The 21,517-nt window shown below is 48.6% G+C and overlaps 2 protein-coding genes across 5 annotated transcripts in view; one reads left to right on the top strand and one right to left on the bottom strand.

Annotated features, from left to right (window-relative positions):
- The window catches only part of EPN2 (epsin 2), an 83,354-nt gene that overhangs the window by 51,394 nt on the left and 10,443 nt on the right, over positions 1 to 21,517 (top strand). For all 4 annotated transcript variants that reach the window (XM_041770874.1, XM_041770873.1, XM_041770871.1 and 1 more), the window contains 3 exons: positions 6,562 to 6,674; positions 9,321 to 9,413; positions 10,312 to 10,486. In XM_041770874.1, coding sequence (XP_041626808.1) covers positions 6,562 to 6,674; positions 9,321 to 9,413; positions 10,312 to 10,486 — 381 coding nt within the window. The remainder of the gene's footprint in view (positions 1 to 6,561; positions 6,675 to 9,320; positions 9,414 to 10,311; positions 10,487 to 21,517) is intronic.
- On the bottom strand, positions 4,133 to 4,707 carry LOC121499770 (elongin-C-like). Its single transcript, XM_041770875.1, has one exon. The coding sequence runs from the start codon at positions 4,496 to 4,498 to the stop codon at positions 4,160 to 4,162; it is 339 nt and encodes a 112-aa protein (XP_041626809.1). The 5' UTR covers positions 4,499 to 4,707; the 3' UTR covers positions 4,133 to 4,159.

The raw sequence follows: 21,517 nt of genomic DNA, 5'->3' as shown, positions 1-21,517 counted from the left end.
GGTGATAATAAAGAACTAGTCCTTAAGAGTCAGACTTTGTCTCTCACTGGCTGAGTGACCTTGGGCAAATCATTTCACCTCTGAGCCCTTGGTCTGTAAGTTAGGCTGAGGGTTCATTGAGCCACTGATGAGAGTTGTAGAAGTATCCTATGCCAGGTGCTGGTCTCAAGTGCTTTTCAAAGATTAGCTCATTGAACTCTCACCAACCCTAGGAGGTAGGTACTCTGTCTGCATTTTGCAAATGAGAAAACTGAAGCTCGGAGGATTGACTGCCTAGGCCAAGGTCACGTGTTGAGAAGTGGCAGTCCAGATTCTAGTGCAGGCATTCAGCCCCACTCTCCACGCTGGACTCTGTCTCCTGTGGAAAAAGCTCAGCCCAGGAGAGGCTGCAGCAAGGAAATGCAGCACACACATGGCGGGGACAGACGTGCTTCCCCATGGGTGAATGTCAGAAAAGTGCACCCACGCAGATCCACACGGAGTAGGCAGTAAACGTTTTTCTGCATAGAATCACAAGAAAATGTCAACAGCTGTTTCCTTTGGGGAGAGGAATAGGGGCAGGATGAGAGGTGTGGCTCCCACTTCCTTTTAGGCTGAAGTGTTTAAAAATAAGTTACGGGCATCATCACGTTCTGCCTGTAAATAGTATGTGTCTCTTCCTGAAGGGTGAGTGACAATGCCTTTAGCACGCCTAGCAAAACCCACAGTACCAATATCATCCAATACCCAGTCCGTAGTCAAGTCTTGTCAGTTGTCCCCAAAGTGTGTTGCAGCTGATGTGTCTAAACTGAGACCACCCGAGGACCACATGTTGCTCTGACCATCCTGTTCCTTTGGTTTGTCTACAGTAGATTATCTTTTTCTCATGACCTTAATATACTAAGAGACTGGGCCAGTTGTCCCATAGAGTGTCTCTTGGTCTGGGTTTGTCTGTCCACTGCATTGTGTGGTGTTTGGCTCAGTCCTCACCCTATAGTTCTGTGAACCAGGAATTAATTCAGAGTCCAGATTAGAATCAAATCAGAGCATTTTGCCCAAAACTCTCTTGGGAGGTGGGTCATGTGTCACATGTCATGTGAGAGGTAGAGGGTGGCCACAGCATGGGGGGCTATGGTTTATCCCTCTGTTATGAGGGATACACACACACACACACACACACACACACACCTACCCCTCTTTGGTCTGAGAGTGATTTGACTGTACTGCACTTCTCATCTTGTACCTTTTTGGCTTTCCCAACCATTTGTATTTTTTTCTCTTTTAATGTTAACCTGAAATGATCTGAACTTATTTTCTCATAATTTGCCTCGTTTGACTAAAAGCAATCTTTCCTGCTCCTCCCTGTGAGGAGGTGGAGGATGGTCTGTGGGAGCAGAGTTAGAAGCCTCAGCTTGGGCCAGGCTACTGGGTGGGGGTGGCCGAGGTTTTATTGCTGACTCAGGAAGTGGCCTGTGGAGCCACAGGAAGATGTCACCACATTGAGAAAGATCCAGTAAGCACTTCATTGCATTTCAGTAATGAGGAAGGAACTTAGCTGGCCGGGAGCTGGTCACTGGAGGGCGGAAGCTGGCCCTGGGCTTGGTATCCGCTCCCTGGCTCCTCCCTCGAAGGACCATGGCCCCAGTCCTGTTCTCACAGAGGCCTGGGGAGGGCCAAGGTACAAGGAGGATACCTATTTACGGCTTCTGCTGTGTGAGGGGAAGAGTGGGAGTGCCAGACAGCTCCAGCCCCTGGGTAGTCTGGTGGTCATGGGGTGCAACAGGGAGCAGTGACCTGGGGCAAGGTGTATTTCTGCAGGGGAGCCAGCTGAGTGTTGGGTGCTCCTGATGCCTCCCACAGATGCCATTTCACTGATGTGGTTACAAAAGCCTGGGTAGATCAGGCCATTTGTACTAGGAGTGCATTTACTGCCAGTAAGTGGCAGGGACAAGATTTGAAACTCAGCACCCCTGTCAGCTAACAGACCCAGGATTATAGATGGTGGCAGCAGTGTTTAAGATCCAGATGGAAAAAAAAAAAAAAAAAGAAAAAGAAAAAAAGAAAAAGGAAAAAAAAGAAAAAGATCCAGATGGAATCTTTTTGGGCTTCCAAGGCCTGTGACCTTCCATTCTTCCCGAGTTGTCAGCTGTGCCATGTGTGCCCGGCATCAGCCAGGGAACATGTGGAGACCAGGAGCTCACCTTGTGTGGGGCTCACAGACCAGTGAGCTTTATCAGAAGTCACACTGATTACCATGCAGAGCCATTTGCTGGTCAGCTGGTGTCCCAGGTGTCTGTTCTCTTTAATTGATGTGATAACAGACGCTACATGAGTACTTTCTAGGAAAATAGCAAAACGGCCTGAGAAAAAGTGATTTCCTATTTTGCTATTCCCTTGACTGCTTCAATTTCTTCTTTCACAATTGCCCAAGATTGGTCAACTGAAACATCTTTGTTAGAAAAATCTTTCAGCCTTTGCTTTGGAAGCACGTGTGGGAAACATGGTCTTTAAAGCCTGGGGTATGGGCACCCACACTTGACCTGGCACTCCCTGGAGCAGTGGAGTGGAGGGAACTCCAGAGGCTCTCGTCTCCCTGAAGTGGGAGGTGTTTCTTGGGCTTCCTCTTAGCCTGTATGTGGAGGGAAAAGTTGGCTCCTATAGGCTTCCTCTTCAATTATTCCTCTTGCCTTTCTCAGCCAGGATAATAGGCTAGAAGGGATCCAATTGAGGCCGAGCTGAGGTTTCTAATTCTCGCCCACAGCAATTGAGGACTTTGAATCCTTCCAGGTGGGAGCTGTACACAAAGGTGTCTTAGTGGTAGAAGGGTGAGCGCGCATTTGATGCTCCACTAGTGATTAGCCTACGCTAACAGTTCCTACTCTTTACTCCAGAAGGTGGCAGGTGAGAAAGTAGTCTCTCGGGCACTTGCTTTTTCTGGGGGTCTTTGAAGTGTGAACCTGCAGACCCTTCGAGCAGGGCCAAGCTCAGGTGGTCACGAGGGTCTCTTCAGGCCCGTCTCACAAGCATATCTGTGTTCACTGTCATGTACACAGCTACAAGAGGCTCTTTGTGGGGCCGAGATGCTGTCACTAGGGCAAGAATATCTCTGTTGGAGTCATCCCTCAGTGGAGACCGCTGTGCGCAGCTCAGCTGATATTCAGGGCTGGTGGCTGTGAATTCTGCATCTGTGGAACTGAGCTTTACATCCGTTTATAAAAACCACAGCATTTAGGGGAATACCCTTTGTCTTTAATTTCCACATTGATGTGGTAAGCTATTTCCGTATGTGCTGGCTTTGCATTATTCTACAAGCGTCCGTTATGGCAGACAGTAACATGTACATTTGCATTTGAAGCCAGTCTGGCCTTGCAGATGTGCTGAAAGGCTCACACAGGACAAGGGAGGCTCATTTCTCTAGAAGATCCCTGTTCAGAGCCCTGTCCCATTCATCCCTGGCCGGGCTGAATCGGCCCTGTGGCAGTGCAGCCAAGTCCCAGCTTTTCCTGCCAAGATGGGGCTCACTTTTTAGAGCACTCTTTTCGGGGTGTGGGATGGGATATAGGTCTTCTTTATGTACTCCCCATTTCCCTTTGGTAGCGAATGAAGGACATCGAATGTGCAGTGTTATAGAGGGTTCTATGAAGCGAGCCTCAGAGATTATCGGGAAAGATGCTGGGAACAGGTAGCCCGTGTGGATAAGGACCTGTTATGGGGGAGCCAAATTCACCTGAGAATAGTCCTCCAGAATTGTCCCCCAAAACTGTGCGGCTTCTTTTGTTTCCAACAATCTGGGTACTGACGTCTTTGCTTCTATAGTACGAGAAAGCCCAAACCTAAGCACTGCTATTGGCGTAGGTGAGGCTTACACTTAAAAAATGTACTTTTTTCTTGCTATATTGTTAATAAATCAGATTATTAAGGTGTACTTGATACTCTTACTACCTAGCTTTTTTTGGGGGGCATATTTGTTTATTTCTCAATTTGTGAAAATGTCCTTAATTTGTTGATGTAGCAAACAAATTTCAACTCTGATTGCTATGCAAAAAACAGAAGGTAATCTGCTTTGCAATGAACTTTAAAGTTCAACTGCACACAGGCAACATGCTATATATGAAAAAATTACTGAACTACAGGTATTAAATACTGAAAAAAGTTAACAGTTTATTATAATTTATTTTATTTAACAATCTAGGAAGTTCGCAGCCATCAGCAGTTTCAGTGCAATTTCAGGTGCAGTTGGGAATTCAGGAATCTCTGTGGAGCTGTTAGTGTAGCGAACCTTGTAGGTAAAATACATGCATACTTTTGATAGCACATGTGAAGGGATCTCTCTAAAATTGACTTCATTAGTTTCGTTCTCAGCAAACTGACCTGGGCCACTCACCCTGGCTTTTATTGTTCTGGATGTTAGTGCATGTTCTCTTTTTACAATAAATTCATGACCATCCGAAGACATCAATTTGACATACATGGCATCAGGGCCTTCACAGCCACCATAGGTTTTCTCTTCTCCATCCATTATGTTCTTTGGAATTCTACTTTACTTCGACAGGAGCTTTAGTAGTTTCTTGTCAGCCCTGCAGCCACCGCAGCCACTGCACCGGTTCCCCGCGCACCACCGCCACCACCACCTAGCTTTATTTGTAAAACAAATACTTTGGGAAATGTAAATGGGATATAACTAGGCTGAGGTTCAATGTGATTTTTTCTTCTTTCTTTCTTTCTTTTTTTTGATCTTCGACTTGTTCATGTAGCTTAGAATAGATGTGAGGCAACTGATTGTTGGCTTCTTTTTTTTTTTTTTTTTTTTTTTGGTCTGGTTCTTTAAGTTGACGGTAAATCATAGCAAATACACAGTGCTTCATGACCGAGGACTGTTCCAAATGAACTCTTATAGCTGTATGTTTTGTGGTTTCTTTAAAAAAAAAAATGTGTAAGAGAGCATTGCCTTTTACAGTCTCCTGCCCTGCGCTCTGACCCTCGCAGCCTTGTCTGGTCATTCTGTGACTCTGACTATATCTAGTTCTCTTTTCCTGTTTTTTGTTCATGGTGGCCAGAGCCCAGCCAACTAGAAACCTTGTCTTTTTAGGAATCATTCCTGACCTTTTATTTTCTCCCAAAGAAGCAATCCTAAGAAGTAAGTGGAGATTGGAGTTTTAGGCAGAAGCAGCTTTTGGGTGGGCGAGTCTTGGTGGTTGGGTTTGCTGGAATGGACATAATGAAAGAAGGAAGACAACTGATACACAATTAGAGCATCTTAAACAACTACCCATCCGCCATGAAATTGAATTCTCCATCTGTCTGTCCGTCTGTCCCTCCCCATCTGCGCTGCTTCCATGCTTCTCTCTCTCTGGTGGGTGTTTGCCAGCTGCTCTGCCAAACTTTGAGGATGGATGTAATGGTGAGAAGACAGACTTGGACTCTCCTCAAGGAGCCTGGCATGATCTACTGGTGGGGGGCGGGGGGGGGGGCCAGTGGCGGTGGTGGTGGTGCTGACCCAGCCTGGGTGGGGAGGGCAGTCCCAGAGGACCAGGGCAGAGGAGCTGAGCTCAGAACCAAGGAGCTGCTGGGTGAGCCGAGGGGATGGCTTGCACAAGGCCCAGGGTGAAGATGGAATGTGGAACCATCTGAGGCAGTGGGGCCCAGCTCTGAGAATTTTAAAGAAGCCGTGGACCCTCTCCTGGAGTGGAGGCTGAGGTGGCCACATGCTCCCAAAGTTTTATGTCTGGTTTCTGGAGACACCTACACTCCCTAATACACAGAACATCCTGATGGCCATGTAAGCCCCCGAGTTTTTTGTATAGGGAGGGCCAGCGTGGTGTAAGTATGAATGCAGAAAGACAGCTGCCTTTCCTGGAGGTTTGTTACATCAGTTAGGAGTTCGCATTTCATCCCTTCAGTGAAACTGTCTTTCCAGGAGCTGCTTACAAGTGTTTACACTAGCTAAGCTTTTACAGCAAAACAACAACAAAAACCCAAAAACGTGTTTTTTCCAAGTCAACGCACAGTTCTACGTAGAAAACAAAAATTCTCAGGGTTGCTGCAGAAACATTTGGGCTTCATTTTCCATGGTCTTTACCACCATAGGATACAAAGTAAGATTCTTAAATGTTGTGGGAGTCTTGAGTGAAGTTCTTTGGTCCACAGATGCCCTTGTGCTTGTTCGAATGATATTCTTTGATCGAGTTTTTCAAGAGCAATATTTTTCATCTTGTAAAATAAATATGTGTGTGTATTTATTTGTTTGTTTATTTATTTATTTTAGTTTCTCTCTTTGAAGCAGTGCAGCTCTGAAGCGAAGACTGAGGTTCTAATTCTTATGAGGCCAGACCTTCAGCTTGCTCCTGAAGGCCTTTTTCCTTGGCTGTGGCTGGCCGTATGGCTTATGTCACCATGAATCCATGTTTTCTGTTACTGGATTTTAACCTAGAAACATTTGCAGACCTTTTCTGTACAGTCCTATGTTGTTGGGCTGTTGCCATACCTCATGGGTGTGAGATGAGGACTGGGTGTGGTTTGACCAGGTCACCATGAGCATGAGCCTGTGCTTTGCATTTTGGTGACTTTGCCTTTCCCCCACAGCCACCTCCCCGAGGGTGTCCTCTGAGCTGGAGCAGGCCCGGCCCCAGACTAGTGGAGAAGAGGAGCTACAGCTGCAGCTGGCACTTGCCATGAGCAGAGAAGTAGCTGAGCAGGTTGGTGCCAGGCAGGTCTGACTGCTTGCTGGGGGGCTGGGGCCAGGTGGGGCCAGGTGGGGCATGGGTCACAGGGAGGACGGTGACAGACACAGGCCCTATCCTCTGTTTCAAGATGTGACTCTGCGTTGCTGCAACTGTGTTCGTGCCACCCACTGCCCCCAGTCAGGGAGGGGGTCCTACACAGTTCCATTTGGGAAAACCTTTTGTTGCCAGAAGATGAACTAGTCAGAAATGCCCCCCAGAAACACTTCTGTAGACACAGCCAAGTGTCCTGGTCTCCATGAATTAGCCCGGGTGTCCACAACCCCCCTCAGTGAAAGGCATGAGGGCCGGAGGTTGGGCTTAGCCCCTGGGGAAGGAGATTTGGTAAGATGGATCAAGAGAATCTGAATGCCTGAAAACAAGGCTAGGAGGAAAAGTGGCAGGTAATAAGAGTGCTTATTATGTTTCGATGATGGAAATGTGTATAGTTTTAATTTTCTTTCAGTTCCTGTTTTTCTCTAATCATGCATTACTTTAACATGAAGAAGGAGGGAAAGGTGTGTTGGAAATGACCTTTCAAAGCTGTCATCCCTCTGGTCCCAGTGATCAGGTCTGTCCCCGCTGACCTTGGGTTAGGGAGGGTAGACAGAGTCAGGGAGCATGAGGCTCTATGTCACCTACAAGTGATGTGCAGAGACAGATATTAGGGATAGTCTGACCGAAGGGCAAAGGTGGCTGTGCCAGCATGAGTTGTTCACTAATAACTGGAAACCTCCTAAAGCTCAATTGTAGTGGACGGCTTCAGCTGTAGCCCCTCTGTTCACAGTTGGAAAAGCCCAGACATTAAGTGCCTCCCTGTGGATGCCTAGCTCTGTCCTGACAGCCTGGAAAGATGGTGCAGGAATACAGGGACAGATGGACACTTGGAGCCCATTTTAGTTAATAACTTATTTCTATGATTTATATTTTATAATAAATACAGTGAACTTATTTCTATTTCATTATTATGTAAAAGCTAGGACAACCCCGTATTCTGCATGTGGTGACTTTGCCTTAAATAAATATAAATCAGGGACACCTGGGTGGCGCAGCAGTTGAGCATCTGCCTTTGGCTCAGGGCATGATTCCGGGGTCCCTGGATCGAGTCCCACATCAGTCTCTCTCCATGGAGCCTGCTTCTTCTCCCTCTTCCTATGTCTCTGCCTCTCTGTGTGTCTCTCATGGATAAATAAAATCTTTAACAAAAATAAATAAATAAATAAATAAATAAATAAATAAATAAATAAATAAATAAATAAAAATCAAATACAGGTGACCCTTGAACAACACAAATTTTGGGGCTGTGAGGCTCCACTTATGTGTGGATTTTTTTCAATAAATACAGTGCTGTAAATATACTGCCTTTTTCTAATTTTCTTAACATTTTTTTCTCTGGCTTATTTTATTATAAGAACACGGCATAATAATAAACAGAATATGCAGTAAGCAATATATTTATGTTCCAGTTAACAGTTGGCTCTTAGTAGTTAGATTTTTGAGGAGCCAAATTTATATGTGGATTTTTGACCATGAGGGTGGGGGGTGGTTAGTGCCCTTAACAAGGCCTGTGTTGTTGGAGGATCAACTGTATAATGAATCCTTTCTGTTTGAAGTCCTAGAAATAAACATACAATGATAGGTGTTTTTCACCCTCTTCCTAATACCTCTCTGGTCTGTCAGGCTTTTGTATTTTATAAGGAGAGATGTTGCTTCTATAATTAGAATTATAAAGCTATTTTCATTTTTTAATAAAGATTTTATTTATATGAGAGAGAGTGAGCAAGAGCACACAGAGGTAGAGAGAGAAGCTGACCCCTTGCTGAGCAGGGAGCCTGAGATTTGGGGCTCGATCCCAGGACCCCGGGATCATGACTTGAGCCACAGGCAGATGATTAACTCACTGAGCCACCTAGGTGCTCCTAAAGCCATTTTCATTTTGAGAAAAAAGCATTTTATTTTATTTTTAAAGATCTTATTTATTCATGAGACACAGAGGCAGAGACACAGGCAGAGGGAGAAGCAGACTCCCTATGGGGAGCCCAGTGCAGAACTCCATCCTAGGACCTTGGGATCACAACCTGAGCCAATGGCAGGTGCTCAACCACTGAGCCACCCAGGCATCTGAAGAAAAAAGCATTAAAAAAATTTTTTTTAAGATTATTTATTTATTCGTTCATGACACACACACACACACACACACACACACACACAGAGGCAGAGACACAGGCAGAGGGAGAAGGTGGCTCGCAGGGAGCCCGACGTGGGACTCTGTCCCGGGTCTCCAGGACCATACCCTGGGCTGAAGGCGGTGCTAAACCGCTGAGCCACCCAGGCTGCCCGAAAAAAGCATTTTAGAATAAGTGTTCCCTTTCCCCAACTTGGCAGTCCCCATGCCCTCATCTCCCTATTGGGACCCCCAAACCAGGGAAGCCATACAAGGTAGGTGGTAGGGGAGGAGCCCTCTTGGCTCCACTTGCATCAGGATAGAAGAATAACTGTGTTTTACCAGTTGTCTGATCTTCCCTTGTAATTACACATACTTCGATTTTGCGTGTCCTGTTCCTGGCCAGTGTTGTTCTGTTCTGCACAGTGATGCTATTACAGTCCCGTTGTTCTCTGCAGGAAGAACGCCTCAGGCGGGGGGATGACCTCCGACTACAGATGGCCCTAGAAGAAAGCCGAAGAGACACGGTTAAGGTTCCAAAAAAAAAAGAGGTAAGCACCTCACCGGGAAGGTCTGTGCTTAAGCCAGCCCCACAGTCGTTGCCTCACCCGCAGAGGATGGCACCTTCTCATGTACTCCTGGGCCCGTGATGAGCATCAGTGAGGGGAGAACGAGTGAAAACAGTGCCTGTGCTCTTATTCCCAAGGCTCTCCCGAGACCAGCCTGGGAGAAGATGGGCACTGGCGAGGGGGCTCTGTTGATGGGGCCTCAGTTTCCTCCCCTGTGAGGGAGCACAGTGGTAGCCATGCAGCTAGGTAATTGTTACATAAGCCAAATGGCTGGTGCCTGAGAACAGGTTCCTGGCACGGAGTGAGGCTCAGTAGTGCTGGTCTTCACTGCTGTCATCATCATTCCTATGTGCTAGGCTGCCTGCGTGGGGCCTGAGGTGACCAGGACAAGGTTCTGCTCCCAGCAGGCTCATGCAGTCGGAAGACAGGCCCCCCTCTTGTCACAGGGCTGGTGGTTCCGGTTGCCTCCTGTGTTCTGGTGTCCAGCAACTCTGGTGGCCACGGGAGCAGGAGGGCAGGGCAGGTCCCCAGAGAGGGGGCCTTGATGGCTGCCAACTTGGGTGGGTGGGGACAGCATTCTGGAGGGAAGCTTCAGCCTCACCAAAGCCTGTGTTATCCTGGAAAGCCCTGAGGGCTGTTTGAAAGCGGGTGGGGCACCAGGCCCACATAGTTCGGTGTGGGTGGAACCTGGGCTGAAGTGGGAAGTGTTTGTTTGGGGTGGTAGGCCGGGTGGGGCAGGAGATGGGGCAGCTCCGTTTCCTCCCCACCCCACCCTCAGGGCTTCTTTTCCTAAGAGGCATGTACAGTATTTGGCTAATGCATGGATATTTGCTGTAACTGTAGCAAAGTAAAACCTGTTCTCTTCTCTTTGTCTCAAAAGCATGGTTCCCACCCACAGCAGACCACTCTGTTGGACTTAATGGACGCCCTCCCCAGCTCCGGCCCTGCTGCCCAGAAAGCAGAGCCCTGGGGCCGATCAGCCTCAGCTAACCAGACAAACCCTTGGGGCGGGCCGGCAGCCCCAGCCAGCACTTCAGACCCGTGGCCACCATTTGGTAAATACCCACCTCATTTTTCTCCTGTGCCTGCCTGGTAGATGTGTGAAGGGCCATAGGGCCCAGCTTCCTGCTCTCTCTCACCTGGTGGATGTGGGAGTGGGGCAGGTCCTTAGTGGTGGGTGTCCAGGCTTCTCCCGTCCCCAGCTGTCCTGTCCAGTCAGGTCCTCTGGAGAAGTGGGGTACAGGGCTCTCATTCTGTTTTGAATGGTTTTCTGCTTTGGTAGAGGGAAAGCTGACTTCCTCTCTGCTTCCCACATGGGGACATGTGTCAAGGCTCTGGGCCTCAGAATTGCCCCCGGCACCCCAGGTTAAGAAACTGTAATACACAGCATGAAACCTCTAAATCAGGTTGCTATAATTAGCCGGAAATTAGGATGTGCTTACTATGATTTGCTAATGAAAGGAGGATACATTTGCTGTAATTTTTCTTACTTGTGACTTAAAGCAATAGTCTATTTACTAGGTTAAGTCAATGTTTTAAAGTTCTGTTTAATGCCAATATAAGAGGATCTGTGCAGGAGATTTGAAACATGAGTGTGGCACAATCTGCTTACTCTGGGTAGAAGTCTTGGGCATAGGGGGTTTCCTGATCGCTGGACACAGGGCTTGGCCTGCATGCTCGGTGATGGCTTCCAACCCAGCCAGCCCCCTCTGGGTGCTTTGAGCCCTGTCAGCCACTTTGATCTGTCTAGGGATTTGGAATTGTATATATTGTGGCAACTTGCCTGAATCTCTTTGGGGGGGGGGCCTGTTTCCCCAAACTGGAACCATCTTTTGTATTCAGTTTGGTTCCCTGGATGTTTGCTGAAGCGTACCAAATGCCAGGCTCTGTCCTGCTATCCAGGGACCCAGACACAAACAGGGAACGGTCCTGCCTTCAAGGTCTTGGGCAGGTGTGGGCAAGATGGGAATACCAGCATCCTGGGATGGGGTTTAGTTCAGGTGGCTGGTGGGCATGAGGCAGGCATCTTGGAGGAATTTGTAATAAGGAAGAACAGGTGACCAGGCCAAGAAGAGGAAAGGGTGTTCCCAGCAGAAGGCTTGGCTTGGGAGCCTGAGGGCATACAGTGGTTTGTTGGGTGCAGAGACAGGCCATGGGGAGCAGGGTCATGGGATCAGGGCTTGGCAGCCATGTCCAGAGGCCGTGTCAGTCCCAGATACACTTTGGTGATGCTGTTGGCTTCAGGGACCTCGGCGGATCCCCAAACTCCCTTTGGCAGGAGTCCTCTGGACCTTGTGGCAAACTGCAGGCCAAATGACCTACAGGTCTCGCTCACTAAATGCCAGTAGTAGAACAGTGGCCAGGGGCTTGGCGGTTCACATAGTCCGTGCCTGTGTGCTGTGGCCCCAGGGAGCTTGTAGGCTAAAGTCATGCTGAGCGTACAGGAGGGTAGCAAAGGCAATTCTTCGGGAAATGCTCTACCCAGGCTCCTTCCAGACAGTGGCTTTGATTTCATTTGTTTTGTTGTTGTTATTGTTTTTAAAGATTTTATTTATTTATTCATGAGAGACAGAGAGAAACAGAGACACAGGCAGAGGGAGAAGTAGGCTCCCTGAGTCCGATGAGGGACTCAATTCCAAGACCCCAGGATCACAACCTGAGCCAAAGCAAATGCTCAACTACTGAGCCACCCAGGTGCTCCTTTAACTTTAGTTTTAAGTCTGAAAAACAGTTCCTCTGTAACATGATGGCCACCTTGAGTTGTGGGTAGGATGTTCTTCAGGAACACCCTTTTAAAAGTTGTGTAATGGGTCATTAAGCAGACAGGACATTTTCTTAGTACCCAGGAAAGAAAGCAGTCACCCTAGGAGCCAGGTGAGTTTAAGAAGATTGAATTATGCTGAATCAGTGGCTGATGGGAGGTGGTTAGGATGGGGTCTGGGGGTGGAAGGGAGACAGATTTTCATTGTTTGACTTAATGTACTATGGGTGTGTATTACCTGGTCAGGAGAGAGAATTTATGACTTTTTAGTGAACCAGGTTGCTCCTGCCTGCCTTTGGCTGGTAGACAGTAGTGTGCTTCAGAGTTGAGTGTCTTTTGTCTTCTCTCTCTCTTTTTTTTTTTTGAAGATTTTATTTATTCATTTGAGAAAGAGAGAGTGCACAGGTGGGGGTGGGACACACACCACACACACACACACAGAAAAGCAGACTCTCCGCTGAGCAGGGAACCCTACGTGGGCTGGATCCCAGGACCCTGGGATCATGACCTGAGCTGAAGGCAGACACTTCACTGACTGAGCCCCCCAGGTGTCCCTCTGAGCTGGGTGTCTTGATTAAGCCAGAGACTTGACCTCATAGGATGCTAGGGAGTCTCCTGGTGGGTGAAGCAGGACCACCTCCAGCACTTAGGGTTCTCCCACACCTGCACAGAGCAGGCACCAGGAGCCAGTCAGAGGCTGGGGACATAGCCGAGGAGAGGCATCTAGGGCCCAGTGGCAGCTGACCATCACGTGGGAATGCTGCCTCCATGGGTCTGCTCTTCTAGTATTGTTGAACCAAGATGATTCACCACCTTAACCATTTTAAAGTGGACAGTTCAGTAGTTCTTAGCCATTCACAGTGTTGTGCAAGCATCACTACTAATTCCAGGACACTTCCATCACCCCAGAAAGAAACCCTGTTCCCATTAAGCAGTCACACCTGTTACCTCTGCCTCCAGCCCTGGCCACCACCAGCCTGCTTCTACATTGTCTCTGGATCTGCCTATTCTGGATATTTCACCTGTGGAATGAAATCAGACATTATGTGGCCTTTGTGACTGCTTTCCTTCACTTAGCATAATGTTTTCAAAGTTCATCCATGTAGTAGCATGTGCCCCTACTTTGTTCCCCCCCCCCTTTTTTTTTTGGCTGAATAATTCTTCATTTTACAGATATACCACAGTTTGTTTAGCAGTTGATGGACCTTTTGGGTTGTTTTCACTTTTTGGCTGCTGTGAATCTAGTTTTTTAAAGAAGATTGAAACCTAAATTTTTGAAATCTGTTTTTAAGTCAGTGGATTTTAAAAATTGAGAACACGGTTGGGGCTGATTGAATATATCTACAGGTAGCCAGTGTGGTTCGTGGATCGCTAATTTGCCATCTCTTGCTTTGGTCCAACCCAGACCCCTGTCCTTGGTTCTAATGCATTTGGCATTTTAACCAGTGGCCTGGGGAGAAAATGGGCCACCAAAGCCCAGAGAGGCCGTTCACTCCTCTGGGATCACACAGCAAAATAGGGGTCAGTTCAGTACTTACTACTGCACCTAATCCTGGAATTGTCAGGCCATCGTGGACTGCTGTGGAAGGCTTCTGTGGGCATGTCCTGGAAAAGTCACCTCCAGTTCTAGCATTGAGAGGGAACTAGTGTTAACATGTTAGCTTATTTGCTTCCTGTTTTTTCTGGGCTTTTATGTTTTTACACAGTTGAGGTCATCTTATATAGTCTTATAAATATGTAGAGGTATTTCTGTCTGCAGTATGTGATGAGCATTTGCAGGCATCATTAGAAACTCTGAACAGTGTGGCTCCAGTGGGACAGCACCGGGCTGTCCCTGGAGGTAGGTCTGCAGTCCTAGCGCTCCGCTTTTCAATAACTGCAGGAGATGGCCTCGCACGCTCCTGAGCATGCTGGAGAATGGCAGCAGCCCCTTTGCTTTCATCTTCTGAGACTGCTCCAGAGCAAGATGTGGTGTCAGACTTACCAACTAGTTTCTAGTAAAACCCACTAGTGTGTGTTTTCTGAGCCACCCCATTGCCTGGAAACACGTTCATAAATTTGAAGGATTTAGAGAGTCTCTGCCCAAGCACTGATAGTTGTGCCCTCCGGATGAAAAGAACACTGTGTTGAAAGTCACCGTTTGTAGTAAGCCCTGCCATCTCCAGTTCTTTCCAAGCAGTTCCAGGGGCCGCTTGGCCAAGGGGGCCTTGGGAGGAAGTTGCCGAGGGCTGAGAGGAGGGCAGTCGGAGCCCGCCAGGTCAGCAGGGCACTTCCTCCTCTGTTCCAGGCACACAAAGCAGCCACCTGGTACGAGAAGGGCCCACAGCCTGGTGATTCAGAAGGCCTTGGCTGACTCAGGCCCGCTCGCTGCCCGGGTTAGGACAGAGGCCGTCTTCTGGCCCAGTGGCAGCAGGTGGTACTACTGGTTTCTGGGTGACCCTCGCCACTCAGTTCTGTGACCCCACAATGTGACTGCCCCCCTGTGCACATGAATATTCATATGTGAGCCTTCAGAGGAGCCAGGCTGGCGGGTGAGGGGCCCAGGGACACGTGCTCCCCATGAATGGGCCCACAGAGGAGGAGGCCGGAAGCTGCTTGATCTTTCTGCCCTGGGTTCCATCCTTTGCTCTCATTCACTTGTGCTTTCAACAAGCATTTATTTATTGGTTTGTGTCGTGGCCTGGGCCATGTCGAGGATGTGGAAGGACAGAGCACAGAGGAGCCTTGCAGCAAAGCTACTGTCCATTCATGGAGGAGGAAGATGTGCTGGGCCCCAGCAGCCGTGCTGTCACTGGGGGGCGTTTACTGGGGGGTCTGTCATGTCGGCTCTGCTGCTGCCTGCTTTCCCACAGGCTAGCTTCTGTGGGCAGTCGGCACCCATGGGAAAGCAGAGGGCGCATTATGTGTCTGTCCCCCAGGCAGGTTTGAGGGGAGTGAGGTGTCACAGTACGTGGCCTGCTGTGACTCCTGACCCACAGCGGAGCAAAAAGTGTCCACACGGTGTCCTGAATGCACATAGGTCCCCAGCTGCTACTTGTGGACTGGAAACCCAATGGAGCTCACTGAGGCTGAGCTGCTTATCTGTGGCTGTCTGGATGATTGGCCAGGATTTGAACCAGGGACATCTTTCATTCCATATCCAGAACTCTCTGAGCTGTGACTGCTGTGTGTGTAAGCATGGCAGCACCGGGGCAGGGCGTTCTTTCCGGGCCAGATGGTGTTGATGTCAGTGTTAGGCATGCTGGTTTTTACAGGTCTTGGCCATGCATGGGTTTTGTTATTTCAGCATATTCTAAAAGGGAAGCAAGGCAAGTGGGAAATAACTGAAGGTATCAGAAGAGGCTCTCGAACAGAATTAGGGTGGAAGCCTTACCTAAGAGCCCAGCATGACAGGGGCTCTGCATGGTGCCAGCTCATGGAGAATGCACTAAAATATGTGCAATGTTTACAGCTTCATTATGTCACAGTGTTCGTGTAGAAAGAGCTCTTTCAGAAAGATGGTAGTCCTTTGTTTTGACTCTTACTGATACACATTTATCAGTTTGGGGGGACAGCTAGTATGTTTAGACCCTTGTTGTCTGAGATAGGGTCTGGATGGAGGAGCAAAGCCTGTTTTTGCACATGCATAGCAGGTCTGGGGTGTTGAGGGGCTCTCTGGGGTTCCTGTGAATGCCCGAACCTTCTTTTTTGCATTGTGTCCTGTGATCCGCATGGTAAACTCTTATGTATTCTGAACACATGGTTCAGATGTTGTACTTGGATAGACACAGTCCCCCTGTCCACAGGACTGCCTCACCCCATCCCAGGGTCACCAGCTGCCTCTGACCCCCATGCTGATTGCGTTAGATGTATTCTTGTTTCTCTCTCAGAGGCAGAACCTGGACCTGGGCCTGGTGAGTGCTAACCAATTGTTGCTCAGATAGAGCGAGGTGACTCTAAGGACCACCTTTCTGGGAGACAGGGCTTGTCCCCACCTATATGTCCAAGCTGGCCCTCTGATGGTGGACCCCCACACTTCTGAGAAGGCTTGGCCAGGCACCTGAGTGTTCCAGGAGCTCAGTAGCTCTTGCACATCCTGGCTGCCCATTCTAATTCACTTGGGGACTTCTAAGAATACAAATGCCCAGGCCCTCCCCAGAGTTTGTGTATGTGAAGGGAGGAGATACAGTATTTTACTAACATCCTTCCAGAGATTCATAAGGACAAGCACAGTTGAAAACCACTTCTCCGGTGGCCCCTGAACTGCATGGTGAATGAAGCCCTGCCAAATCTAAGGTGTTTGAAAACCCTGTGTGGAGTGTCAGAGATTGTGAGCAGCTCTTGGCTGTTCATGGTTCTAACACCTGAATTAGACATTTACCTAGAGTCATCCAGAAGTGGTTACTGAACAGCAGTGTTCAAAGATGCCTCACTGGTGGGAGTTAGAGCACAGAAACCGCAGAGTCTCTTCCAGCCCGGGGTTCTGTGGTTCCTTCATTGCTTTCCTTTCAGCGCCCACTTAGTTGTTGAGTGTCTTTTGCATGTGAGTCTCAGTTCTGAGCTCAGGGAACTGGAGCAGCATGGGCCAAGCAGACCTGGCTCCCATTCTGTGCACATTTACTCTGGCTGGGGAGACAGATTCTCACAGGAGTGAGAGCAAGGGGTAAGTGCTTTGTGAGGGGCTTGGGCTGGGCTTGGGCTGGGTGGCTGTGGGATGAGATGATAGGGAGAGACTGCAGGGCGGGGATCATGCCCTTCTCAGCACACACCCCCCACCCTTCCACACACACAACCACTTGGGGAGGCAGTCTATTCAGGAAGCTACCTTGCAGGCAGCTTCAGTAGAGACAGTAGCTCTGTCTTCAGGCTGGCTTAATGCCATGGCTCAGGGGTTGTCACCAGGACCCAGAACCTCTGTGCTGCCCCTCCTGCTGGACCCTTCCCCTCTCCTCTCTGGCCTCAGAAGCCCCAGGTTCTGCTGCCTTGGGAGCTACCTCGTGTTTCCAGTCCACAGCCCAAGGGATGGGGAGGATTTTTCTGTAGCCCTCTACCATCCGGGGATTTGGGAGTGGGGGACTTTGCAGATTGCTGCTACCTGGTGGAAATCCTCTCTTGTTGCCAGAGCAAGGTCAGATCGACTGGGGCTGGGAGTAGCTAGGGGTAATTCTCCCAAGGAAAGTCAGGGTGTCTTTCAGAAGAAGCAGGGAGGGTGCTAGAGAGTGACCAGGGTGTCCCCTGATGGGGGCGAGAAGAGGGAAGGACAGTCGCTCTCACATAGTGTCTTCCGGGGTGGTCAGATCTGCACAGGGAATGCATGTGAGACCCACAGTCCATGTCCTAGCACAGGTAGGCGAGGAGGATGTTGGCTGGGTGGCAGGCTTCTTGGGACACGAGCTCGTTCAGTGCTCATGGTTGCTGTGAGCAAGCGGAGGCTGCGGGTGTGTCAGCACCCCTGTGCTCACATGGAGCTGGAAGCAGCCTGGCACTAGGGCCCAGGTCTTCCTTGAACCCATGTCTCCTCCACTACACCCCGGGCAGCTCTGAGCACTTGACTCATCTCTTCAGCCTTGCCATCCTGCTCTCTCGTGGACATAGTTTCTACCAGGTCATTCACTCTAGTCCAGATGCAGAACTAAGGCTCCCTGAGGTGCTATGTTCGGGGGCAGAGCCAGGGCCTGTCCCACTGTGTCATTCCAGCCGGGACCAGTGTCCTACTAGGCCTCTTGTCGCATCTGACAGTGATGCGCCTGAGGAGAGTGGTGCAGAGGTGTCTCTGTGTGCAATTCTGAGAGGACCAGGAGGGAAAGGCCAGAGCAGCTTCTGGAGACCTCTAGAGGGCTATAGGTTTGTGGCAGCAGCAGCAGAAGTCCCAAGTCCTCACAGAAGTTGACAGGCTTAGGTATCCAAGGGATGGTGGGAATGAACCTTGCAAGTCAAAGTCTGCCTTGACCCTTGTTAAGCTCACAGCATTACTGTGGTTGCAGCGACAAGTCTGGGAAGTAGCAGAAGCAGCACTGTCCTCCCCTATCCTGTGCCACTCCCACTCGCTGTCAGCCAAAAATGAAAAGACAGTCAAGGTGGCAGCTAATACAGGCTTGACAGGCCTAGAGCCACTCAGCATCTCAGGGACCAGAAGAAATAAAGACAGCACTGTAGAATGCCTGGCAGAGGGTTCAGGTTCTGGAAGTCAGGGAATGGCCTACCTGCATGTCCATCCCTGCACACAGCTGCTGGGGCTGCTAAGAGGGACATGCCTGGGAATGGGGCCCCGGGACATGAGCCTTCCCAGAGGCCTGGGGAGCACCCCATGGTCTACTCTGAGACTGGCAGCCACCACCCTTCCTGCTGCCTTCTCTGAGCTTTGGAGCTCAGCCAGATTGTCCCTGGTGCTACCCTCACACCTACGCCCTGCCCGAGGTCCCAGCCCAGGGAGACTCAGAGGCAAATGAGTCCTCTAAGAAAGCTGAGGGATTCCAGAGGAGGAGGAGTTAGTGAAGGCAAGAAGAGTGGGAAAGATGGAGGAACTTGGAGACCCAGAGGTGGCGGGCAGTGGACGTGCCTTTTGGTGTTTGTCTGGGGAGCAGTGGGCAGGTCATCGTGGATGGGAAGCACAGAGGTCAGAATGAGGATGTCCTAACACCCAACTCTTTAGAGTTCCAGAAGAGTTTATGTTGGAAAAGAGAATGAGGGTTTTTAGGTTCGTGGCAAGGTGCTGCTTCCCAGATCCAGGATGCCTGGTGAATCGTAAGCCGGGTATAAGAGAAATCCCCACCTGGCAACTGTAGAGAACATCTTAAACCCACAGGGGCCAGGCGGTCGCGGTCTGTGGAAAAGGGGTGGCAGGCACACTGGCACCTGACGTCTCTGCAAGGATGGCCAGTGCTGGAGGACCGTAGGATAAGGTCTTTGGGGCACTGGAAGAAAAACCATCCACCTTGAATGATGGTAAAATGCATTTTAAGTCTTGAAACACCAACGAAACAACCATGACCCTCCAGAATTCTATATTCATTGAAACTTTTCCTTAAGAAGGAAGGTAAAACATGACATTTCCAGGTAACAGAACATTCCCAGCTTCTAATCGAGGCTTGGGGGTTCTGGTTATTCTAGCTTCAGCCAGGAGCCAGCCAGGAATGCACTCATGGTCACCTCAGTAGAGCAAGAGATGCTTGTAGTGCCTGGTCCCTTAAAAAATGACAAGAGGGGAGTCCCTGGGTGGCCTGGCAGTTTGGTGCCTGCCTTTGGCCCAGGGCACAATCCTGGAGTCCCGGGATCGAGTCCCACGTCAGGCTCCCGGCATGGAGCCTGTTTCTCCCTCTGCCTGTGTCTCTGCCTCTCTCTCTCTATGTCTATCGTGAATGAATAAATACAATCTTTAAAAAAAAAATGACAAGGGTTTCAGGAATTCTGTGCCAGGAACAAAGATGTGAAGACTAGTATGTGTATATATTATTTTACCAAGAGTAGTGAGAATGTAACAATTTGAGCAGCATGGTTCATGAGGTAGTGGATTTGTTGTTTCCAGTGATGAGAGCACACATGTTTCCAGTACTGACAAAACCTTGATCGTGTGCTGGGCATAAAGGCCAGCCTCAACACATTTCTGGAAGTTGGCAATGCCCAGGACATATTTTCTGACCACAGTATCCTCAACAACAAAAAGAAAACTAGAAAAACTCCATACATTTAACACTTGAAAGACACTGCTGAAATTTTGGGTCAGAGAAGAAATTATAACATGACCCAGAAACATTGAGAACCAAAAACAATAAGGTAAATATTTTTATTTCAGAATTCGTGGGGCAACTGAAACAACAGTGTGAGGGGAATTGACCGCTTTCAGCGTTTACATTAGCAGCATTCTAAAACGTGTGCCACCCAAGTAAGGTGGAAGAAATGAAATATGGATAGGAACAGAAATTCATGCCTCGGAACACAGACAGACCCTCTGTAATATCTGCAAAGAAAGATACTGGTAATTGAAAAGAATAATAAATACAACAGAGAAATCCCTGGCATGATTAATTTTAAAAAAGAGAGGATGCCTGGGTGGCTTAGTCAGTTAAGTGTCTGTCTTTGGGTCAGGTCATCATCTCAGGGTCTTGGGCTTGAGCCCCCCACATTAGGCTCCCTCCTCATTGAAGGACCTGCTTCTTCTTTGCTCCCCCACAACTTGTTTTCTCTCTCTCTCATGTAAATAAAATATTTTTAAAAAAATTTGTTAAAGAAAACTCAGCAAAGCTGACCAAAGAACAATAGAAATCCCAAAATAGGGATAGTGCTGTAATCATTAAAGCGATTGAGTCTGGGCTTAAAAATCCTTCCCACCCCCATGACCCACCCAGAGGGCTTTACCAGCAAATTCTTACACCACTCAAGAAACAATTCCACCTTTATACAAACTCCTTAAGAGGGTAGGAAAATGAGGAGTGTCCCTGCCCGTTTTATGAGACCAGCATAACCTTAACACCAAAACCAGACAGGACGTGCAGTGTGAGAACAGACCTGTCAGGACACCCCATTACGAATATAGACGCAGAGAGCAAAGAAACAAGTAGAAATCCATAATAAAAAATATGAAAATGATATAGTACATCATGAGAAACCTTGTTTGCAAGGAACAAATCCTCAGAAGATGTATTCATGTACCATGTGACAGACCAAAAGAACAAAATCATGCTGTCATCATCATAGAGACAGAAACCAGTTGATAAAATTCATCAGCTGTTCACTGCAAACATCTTAGCACTCTTGGAATGATGAGTTTCCATGATCTAATAAAGGAAGAATGCCTGTAAGTGGTGAATGGTACTGTTTTGTTTTGTTTTTTAAGATTTTATTTATTCATGAGAGACCCAGAGAGAGGCAGAGACACAGGTAGAGGGAGAAGGAGGTGCCCTGCAGGGAGCCCACATCCCCAGGATCACACCCTGAGCCAAAGGCAGACGCTCAACCACTGAGCCATCCAGATGCCCCTCCCTCCCTCCCTCAGTGCTACCATTTTAATGTAAAGCATTGAAAATAGATACTGAGCATAATACCCTCCAGTTCCATCCATGTTGAAGCAAATGGTGGGTATTTGTCATTTCTAATGGCTGAGGAATATTCCATTGTATACATAAACCACATCTTTATCCATTCATCTTTCGATGGACACTGAGGCTCCTTCCACAATTTGGCTAATGTGGACATTGCTGCTATAAACATCAGGGTTCAGGTGTCCCGGCGTTTCATTGCATCTGTATCTTTGGGGTAAATCCCCAGCAGTGCAATTGCTGGGTCGTAGGGCAGATCTATTTTTAACTCTTTGCGGAACCTCCACACAGTTTTCCAGAGTGGCTACACC

This window comes from Vulpes lagopus, chromosome 10 (genome assembly GCF_018345385.1).
Source record: "Vulpes lagopus strain Blue_001 chromosome 10, ASM1834538v1, whole genome shotgun sequence".
Taxonomy (NCBI): Eukaryota; Metazoa; Chordata; class Mammalia; order Carnivora; family Canidae; genus Vulpes; species Vulpes lagopus.
Note: the sequence above shows the minus strand (reverse complement) of the source record. Positions and strands in the feature narration are given on the sequence as shown.

Excerpts from the sequence above, each read along its gene's own strand:
- LOC121499770 (XM_041770875.1), bottom strand. The coding sequence starts at position 4,498 with ATGGATGGAGAAGAGAAAACCTATGGTGGCTGTGAAGGCCCTGATGCC.